General features: G+C 30.6%; 2 protein-coding genes across 2 annotated transcripts; both read left to right on the top strand.

Annotated features, from left to right (window-relative positions):
* The first annotated feature begins 3,714 nt into the window (after positions 1-3,714).
* Positions 3,715-4,722, top strand: LOC109338920 (basic blue protein). Its single transcript, XM_019576271.1, has 2 exons — positions 3,715-3,962; positions 4,448-4,722. The coding sequence occupies exons 1-2, from the start codon at positions 3,797-3,799 to the stop codon at positions 4,645-4,647; spliced, it is 366 nt and encodes a 121-aa protein (XP_019431816.1). The 5' UTR covers positions 3,715-3,796; the 3' UTR covers positions 4,648-4,722.
* A 2,368-nt stretch (positions 4,723-7,090) lies between these two features.
* Positions 7,091-8,337, top strand: LOC109338919. Its single transcript, XM_019576270.1, has 3 exons — positions 7,091-7,350; positions 7,602-8,005; positions 8,099-8,337. Exons 1-3 carry the CDS (start codon positions 7,091-7,093, stop codon positions 8,335-8,337), a joined length of 903 nt encoding a protein of 300 aa, XP_019431815.1.
* The last annotated feature ends 1,148 nt before the right edge of the window (positions 8,338-9,485 follow it).

Below are 9,485 nucleotides of genomic sequence, written 5' to 3'. Positions count from 1 at the left end.
GAAAGATAATCATATCAAATTATTATTATTATTACAATAAGAAGACAAATGGAAAGCATAAGATTAAAGTATGGGATAAAATACAGTAAATGAATAAGGAAGGGAATGAACAAATATAAAGTCACATTCTTATTGTTCAATACAAAATGATCCTAATTATCATTATTTTGTTACAAATTTTAAATGATGCATTAATCATCACTAATAAAAAATTTAGAAACAAATTGAGTTATTATACATTTATTCACATTTAAATTGCAATGAATGAAATCAAATTTTGCTCATGAATATTACATTAATGCTCAATATCGTTACACAATTATTATCAAAATTATTTCAAATATTAACTGAAATGTGTGCTCATAAATATTACATTAATATCAATATATTGTTACACAATTATTATCAAAATTATTTCAAATATTAAGTTAAATATAATCATAGCATTTATGTTCATAATCAATCAAATTATTATCAATATTACTACAAGACGACAAATAACAAATGTAAGATTAAATTATGGAATCAATGATGCATTAATTCTCACTTGCAAGTTTTTTTAGAATCAAATTAATTTATTGTCCATTTATTCATATTTAAATTACAATGAATGAAATCAAATTTTGCTCATAAATATTACATTAATATCAATATATTGTTACACAATTATTATCAAAATTATTTCAAATATTAAGTTAAATATAATCATAGCATTTAAGTTCATAATCAATCAAATTATTATCAATATTACTACAAGACGACAAATGACAAACGTAAGATTAAATTATGGAATGAAATATAATGAATGAATAAGAAAGTGAGAGAACAAATAGGAAGTCACATTCCTATTGGTGAATAAGGGTGAAATTTGATGAATCATAACCTGAGTTTTCATTATATTTATCTATTTGTGTAATGAAGAATGAAAGATTGTGTGATGAAGAATGAAAGAATGAATCATAACATAAGTAACATAATTCATGTTGTACAACAAAATAGATGAACCACAATGTAAAACAAAAATAAAAAAACATAGAATCAATATTATGCTACTTTTGCTCAAGATTAGGTAGCAAAATGACATGTTAACAATTTTTTTAGAAAATTAAAGAGAAATGATGAAAATACCAAAGTGTGAGAGATTATTTACTTTTTTCTTCCTCTTTACGATCTCGTCATTGTTCATGTCATTTTCAACATTACAATAATGATTATTTTGAATAGAAAATTCTATAAACAAATAAAGAAACAACACAGAGATATAGAAAAACTAACCTGCAATGATGCATCAAGGGTGAATAAACAATAAGAGACACTAGATCAAATAGAACTATCATCGATGTCCTTGTCATTAGAGACATCTCACTTCTCTAGTTATCCAACAATAATAACATATATACAAAATAAACAAAAAAATATTTTAATACAACATCTTCAAATAAAAAATCAGTGAATAGATCTACATGCATAAAATCATTTTAAAATAAGAAATTTTGAAATGGAAGAATGATATAAACCAAGAAGAGAGAAAATTGGTTGAAGAAAAGTAGAATAATGAAATGAAAGAGTGAAAGAGATGAGGTTCTCTAATTAGTAATGAAATGAGAGAGAAAAAATATAGAAGAAATAAGAAGAATAAATGATAAAAAGATTATCAAGAGATAATAACAAATGTTATGGTGTGGTGGAGTGTATTGGAGGTGGTAGAATTCTTTAAGTGAGAAAACTTTTATTGTGAATGTGACATGTGCCAATTCAAGGAGGTGATGGCACATATATGTGAGAAAGTTTTTTTTGTTATATAGGTAATAGATTTTATAAATATGAAAATATGATTCCCTGAAAAATTTATTTAGGAATGAGGTAGTGTTATTTAATATTAGGAATGGCTTAATTATTTGGAGGATTTTGTATTACTTGCTAATCAATTACAAAAAATATAAATATTAATAAATGCATTATAGTTTAATTAAAAAGGTATAATTAATAATTTATTTTTTAAAAATAGCATACATCCAAAAAAATTAGGTACTTAAATTTGTGAATCAATTCTGAATTTGGGAGTTCAGTTTTGGATTGGAATAAATAAAAAGATAAAACTCATAATCATCTCACAATTGTAATTTATAACACTAAAATATTTTATTTTTTCTTCTATATCCCTTAAAAACTTAACTCATAAGTAAATTCTCACAAATTCTTGGAATATAACTTTCTTGATAGAAAATTGTTTACTAATAAACAAACCTATATATATATATATATATATGAGAGGATACATCTATTTACACCCAAGTTTAAGGTACACTAGTTAGTAGTTACACTCAATTTCAGTTATTTATTCTTATAAATCCAATGGACCAAATGGGTGAGTGTAATAAGTTATTTAAGATTTTTTTTTCTCATTATTTATTGCGATCTCTCATTTGGTCCATTGAATTTATAAGAATAAATGACTGAGATTGAATATAACTAATGTAACTTAACCTTCAATAAATAGATCTCCCCTTATATATATAAAGCCTAATGTTCAGATAAAATTATTATAAAAGTCATTCATGTGATGAATAAGAATTAATTTTATACAGGAAGTGGGGGAATATATAATTAATGAAAATTAGAATAAACGTTGTAAAGGAAATTATAAGCACATTTAGTCTAATTTTCTAATTTATATGTCATCGTTTCAAAAGAAAATAAGGTGTGATATTTTCCTTAATGAGCATATTGTCTTTCTTAATGAGCTTATGTGACCTATCAAATTTGATACACGTTTTTCTTGCTTTACAAATTTTTGAAAATAATGAGCATTCATTTCCTTAATGAAATGCTATTATGAACTTGTAACCCATGATATTTATTTACCGGTAATGAATCATTGTGATACCGAGATATTAATTTACTATAGTGATATAGTGATTGTTATTTATGTTGAAAACAGTGTAGTTAAAACCGTACTGATTATCAAGTCCTAGTATAGTGGTACAATGGTTTAATCGGTGGTTCAGTAATTAAATCGCATACTGGTTAAACAGAATATACCTACTTATATTTGTATATATATATATATAAACCTATAACAAAAAATTACAAATAGGTAGATACTCAAATTTAAAATTCATATTTATAATCTACTCAAAATTCATATAAACATACAATTTTAAGTCTTTAATAAATTCGAAGTCTAAATTACAAAACATATATCAATCCATCACTTAACAACCGCAAAATATAAACAAATGACACCAAATCGATATTATATTTTTGCACCAAATCCTATCTTTAATGAGTACTCCAAGATTACATATGAATGTTAAGAACCAAAAGTGTTGGAGAATAGTTGGAAAGATGAGTCATCTTGTAATGAATTTTTAAGTTTTTTTTCAAAAAATAAATATGTGTATAAACTGGCCGGTTTAGTCAAATACCGACCGGTTTACCAATTTTGATGATTTTTGACCGATTTTGATACTTTGTCGATTTAACATTTGTATCGTACCGGTTAGGAGACTAGTTCACCAATTTTCTGATTGAACTGACCGGTACGATACAGTTTTTATATCATTGGTTGAAAGTGAAAGATATAATGGCACTGGCCAGACCCATGTATCTGAGTCATAAAGTTTCGGTCATAGGGTCCTACCTTGGGATTTACTACTATTATTTAGCCAACTACCCATTAATAATGTCACTGTTCTCAGCTATAAAACCATACTTCATTCCATATCCACTTACCTCAAAACTTCTCCCTTTCCCACTTTTCTGTCAGTGTTAGATAGTGCAAAGTAATTAAATTATGGCTATGGGAAGAGGCAGTGCAATGATGCTACTATTCTGCTTGTTTGTGATTCATTCTGAGATGGTTCATGCTGCCACATACACTGTTGGTGGTGCAGGAGGTTGGACCTTTAACACTGTTGGATGGCCTAAAGGAAAGCACTTTAGGGCTGGTGACACTCTTGGTCAGTCTAATTAATTTCAATCACAATTTATTTTTAAGGATTTTCAAGTTTTGGAATAATATAGTTTTTTTCCATTAGCACCTTCTTTTGTTTTATATTTTTTTGTCAATTATCCTCATATTAGTAATTTAGAGGTGATGGTAGTTGGGAAAGTGGATTTACATTACTATATCACTTCTAGTACATCAATGATTGGTTGATTACAATGAGGATATGGATTTAGAATTTAGATCTTTTTAATATTGGAGATACTCATACTACTGAAGTCTTTTCCATTTGACTATTCAGTACTGAAGAGGAGTTGTCTTGGATTTAAACATCCGAAAGTGTGATGGGACCATCCTATCACCCCTTGAAAATAAATATTTGTCTATAAAAAACAGATGATTCTAACAAATAAGTTGTTGTATTATAAACCTAAGAAAGTTGATATGTTTATTAATTAAATTTAATTTATTAAACACAATTAACTTTTGTATGTGCAGTATTCAATTATAGCCCCAGTTCGCACAATGTGGTGGCGGTGAACAGGGGTGGGTATAGTAGCTGCAGGACTCCAACAGGTTCTAAAGTGTATCGTTCAGGAAAGGATCAGATCAAACTTTCTAAAGGACAGAACTATTTTATCTGCAATTATGTTGGTCACTGCGAAGCTGGGATGAAAATTGCCATCAATGCTGCATGATTTATTTATACTATACTACAGTTTAATTTTGTGAACTAAGTTTATGTTTTTCTACTTATTAGTAAGGAATAAAGATTCTCATCATTAATAAAGAAGTAAAGGATTGTTTTTACACATATCCTCAATAACAAAAATATGATTTTATGATAAATAAAAATATTATTATATATTGTTTTTTGTATGTTATTATACGGTTTTTGTCTCTCCATCAATAGAGAGGATCCTTATCGATTTTTTCTTTTGCACATATCATGGTTTGCTACCAACGGGCGTTGGTTCAAGTGGTACATGTTTGATTTCCCTTAAGCAAGAACTCAGGTTCGAGTCTTGTGGATGGAAAAAATGCATATTGAGAGAGTTAGCCTCACGTGACTGTTCATGGGAAACCAAAAAAAAATATCATGGTTTGCTAAAAGTTATGACATGCTTTCAATAAATGTGTGTGTGAGATATGTAATGCTCCTAAGTGTTACTTATGGATATGACCGGAAACGAGTCGAATCAGAGTTCAGTTTGGTTCAGCTCGTTGAGGATTGACTCAGTTTGAAATTCGATTCGAGTTCGATACATATTATTTTTTTAGCTCTAATTCGGCTCAGTTAAAGTTCGTGAACCATTCGGTTCAGTTCAAATAGTTCATTGGACAACTCCAATAATAAATATTGGTAATATATTGGTTCGTTGAAGAGTTGATTCGGTTCATTACCAGCCTTACTCATGAATATTCTAATAATAAATATTGGTAATATATGTTCACGTGTGGAACACTATTTATGAAAATGTACTGAAAGGAATTGAGAAATGATTTTCAATGTATTCATAGTAAGATATTTATCTACATGCTTTTATCATATATTTTTATAAGTACAAATTTATTCAAAGATGTAGGAAAAGCATTCCTAAATCAAGAGATTATTAAGAGAATAAACAATAACAGAAAAAGAGAAACAGGCCTGTCTAACAACACAGCAGAAAAAAAGATAGAAAAGGCTCAGAAGCCGAGTACATGTTGTAGCACTGTATGCATATTAATGGGTTTAAGGACCATTATTTGAACCAAGATATGCTACTTGAGCCCCCTTTTGCTTTCAACCATGATTTCATTTTGATGCCTTCCACCATATATAATTTTTTTTTTATTAAACCCCCTTAAACTTTTACTCCTTAATTTAAATCCATCTTTCCCCAACATAACACAGTCATAATCATTTCTTGTTTTATTAATTTTTCTTATCTCTATTTATATTACTTACTTTATAAATATTTAAAATCATTTACACTTTTACCAAAAGAAAAACATTTTACTAAATAATAGTTTGAAAATTAAAAATACAACACTCAATATAAATGTTGGGAGGTTAATATTTTCCACATTATTTTGCTGTTAATAACACAATAGATATTGGCCTAAAGAATTATTGATATAATGATAATAGTTTAAGGACCAATTGAGAAGATTTAAAAGTTAATGATACCAATTTACAAATAGCCAAATATTTATGGGTGTTAATACACTTTTTTATTGTTAAAAACAATTGAGTTCCTCTTAATCCATAGGACCATACTCCAACCATCCATATTTAACTTTTTTTAATGGAAAGAATTAAGTGTCTAATGTCAAAGTATAAGGGTTAGAAATAATGTAATTTCACCACTAATAATAGAAAATGTGGAGACTTCAATCAGTAGAAGTTTAGTAGAAATTTGGGAATAACAGAAAATGAAGAAACTTCCACCAGTAGAAGTTTGTGTTATTTAAGTCTGTTATTCTATATTTTGATCAATAACAGAAAATACACATTATTACACCATTACTCTCAACTGTTTTTCATTCTCTCGTACACAAAACCTATCATCATCTTCTTTAATCTTCTTCATTCTTTTCCTCTTTCTTTTCTTGCATATTGTGTGTATGTCACAACAGTGGTATCAAGAGCATTAATAACGATCCTGGGTGGACCTGTAAAGGAAAATACAAAGTGGACAGATTTTGGGTGGATCAGCCAAGCAAGAAGAAAAAGTTGCACAAAGGGTGTTCTATACAATGACAAACAACAACGAATTTGCCATGAATTTGCCGATACTTGATGGAAAGAACTTTAATAGATGGAGGACCCAAATGAAAGTAATTTTTGGGTTCCAGGAAGTGTTTGAGGTTGTGCTGAATGGTTATCAGGAGATAGGTGAGAATACAATTGAAGCCCAAAGATCTACCTACAAAGAAGCAAAGAAGAGGGATTGTAAAGCATTATTCTTCATTCACCAATGTGTAGATAGTGCTAATTTTGATAAAATTGTTGCTGCTACAACATCGAAGGAAGCTTGGGAAAGCTTGGAGAAGAGCTAATAAGGTGTTGCAAAAATCAAGAAAGTGAAATTGCAGACCTTACGTAGACAATATGAGTCTCTCCAAATGGATGAAAGTGAAACAATCTCAACATACATGACCAAGATTCTGTCTTTAACAAATCAAATGAGGTCATGTGGAGAAGAGATCAAAGAGCAAACTATGGTGGAGAAAGTGCTTAGAACATTGACCCCAAAATATGATCATATAGTGGTTGTCGTTGAAGAGTCAAAGAATCTTGAGGACTACAAGGTTGAAGAGCTACAAGGCTCACTTGAAGCACATGAGTTAAGATTGAAAGAGGGAAATCTTGACAAGGGTGGTGAACATGATCTACAAGCAAGATTCAACAAAAGGTTTGTTAGTGCATATGCCAATTGATCTTCTGAAGTGCAATAATTCATCTTTACTCTTCCTTTGCTTACTTGATGTCTAATATATTGAAATCTAGTCTCTATGTTCTTACTTCTTCCCTGAGCAACAAGATTCAATGCCTAATTTGTTGTTGATTTATTGTCTATCATCAGTTGCACTCCAATCTCTGTTTTCAGCTTCAATTCATCCATCAAAGTGTCTAACCACACAGCCTGACATGCACTCATGCTAGCTGCAATGTACGCAACTTCTATGTTCAATGGAATAAGAAAAGTAAAGGGAAGATGCAAAACAATAGATGGAGAAAAAGTGAGCAAGTATCTTCATCAAGAAAGTCTGAACACACTATGATAAAAGGGGGTACAGAGCCTGTGCAGATCAAGAATTCCTATAAAAACTCAGATGACAAAAGGTATCATGATAAGCAAAAATTGCAATGCTACAACTATAGAGGATATGGTCACTTTGCCTCAGAATGCAAAGTTACAAAATGGTCAAAAAGGAAGGAAGATGAGGTTGGATTAGCTCAAGAGGAAAAATCCAATGAGTCTGATGATGATCATTGCTTGTTGATGGCAACTACAAGAAGTAATCAAGACAAGACAGAGAATGTTGATTTCTGGTATTTGGACACAGGTTGCTCAAATCATATGACTAGAAGAAGAGATTGATTCACAACTCTTGATGAAACAACAAAAAGCAAAGTCAATTTTGTTGATATGAGTTCAGTGTCAGCTGAAGGAATTGGTACTGTGATGATTCAGAGAAATGATGAGAGGAAATCCTACATATCAAGAGTGTTTTATGTGCCAAAGATGAAAAACAACTTGTTGAGTCTTGGACAGTTGCTTGAAAAAGGATACACGATGGAGATGAAAAATGGGATGTTGAATGTATTTGATAGAAACAATCAAATGATTTTGAAGACACCTCTTTCATCAAACATGACTTTTAAAATTCAGATCTAAATTGGTGATCACAAGTGTCTCAAGGCAGCTGCAGATCAAGACATTTAGTTGTGGCATCAAAGATATGGGCATATGAATTTCAGAAGTCTTGAAGAATTAAGGAAGAATGGATATGTGATTGGACTCCCTCATATCAAAGCACCAGAATCATTGTGTGAAGAATGTCTAACCAACAAGCAAACTAGGAACTCCTTTGTATCAAGCATTCCCTCAAGAACTACAAAACCTCTGGAATTGATCCAGACTGATGTGTGTGGACCTTTTGAAGTAGATTCAATTGGTGGAAACAAGTACTTCCTAACATTCATTGATGACCACACCAGAAAGGTATGGATCTATCCACTAAAGAGGAAAAGTGAGGTTTTTGACAAATTTCTAAGGTTCAAGACCCACGTAAAAAGGGAGAGTGAGCTGAAACTAAAACAATTAAGGTCAAGTGGTGGATATGAGTACACCTCTGCTCAATTCAGAGAGTATTGCAGTAGAGAAGGGATCTATCATGAAATAACAGCCCCTTATACACCTCAACACAATGGTGTAGTAGAAATAAAAAAATAGAACCCTTCTAAACATGGTCAGAAGCATGTTAAAAACCAAGAATATACCAAAGGAATTTTGGGCTGAGGCTGTATCAACTGCAACCTACATAATCAATATAAGTCCTACCAAGAAATTAGGCTACAAGACCCCTGAAGAAGCATGGTCTGGTCTTAAGCCAAGTGTGAGTCACTTTAAGGTATTTGGATCAATATGTTATGCGCATATACCTGAACAAAGAAGAAGGAAGCTAGAAGACAGGGGTGAGAAACTTGTACTATTAGGTTACCACTCCACTGGGGCATACAAAGTGTTTGATCCACTAAGTCAGAAATTCATGATTTGCATAAATCTAAAGGTTAATGAAAAGCAGAGTTGGAGTTAGAACAAAAATGACTCTAGCTTGGAAATTGTGATGCAACTTGATGAAACAGAAGAGATGTCAAATGATGATGCAAAAAGGGCAATACAAAACAATGGTAATGAGACTCATTCTAATACAATTGCTACAACATCTCAGAGAACAAGACAATTACCATCCACATTCAGAGATTATGAAGTTTTTTCTTACTCTACAATAACTGTAGAAGGAGACTTTGTTCACATGGCAC

The sequence above is a fragment of the Lupinus angustifolius genome, unplaced genomic scaffold, assembly GCF_001865875.1.
Source record: "Lupinus angustifolius cultivar Tanjil unplaced genomic scaffold, LupAngTanjil_v1.0 Scaffold_49_2, whole genome shotgun sequence".
Lineage (NCBI taxonomy): Eukaryota > Viridiplantae > Streptophyta > Magnoliopsida > Fabales > Fabaceae > Lupinus > Lupinus angustifolius.
The sequence above is the reverse complement of the archived record's forward strand: the minus strand, read 5'-3'. Positions and strand labels throughout refer to the sequence as shown.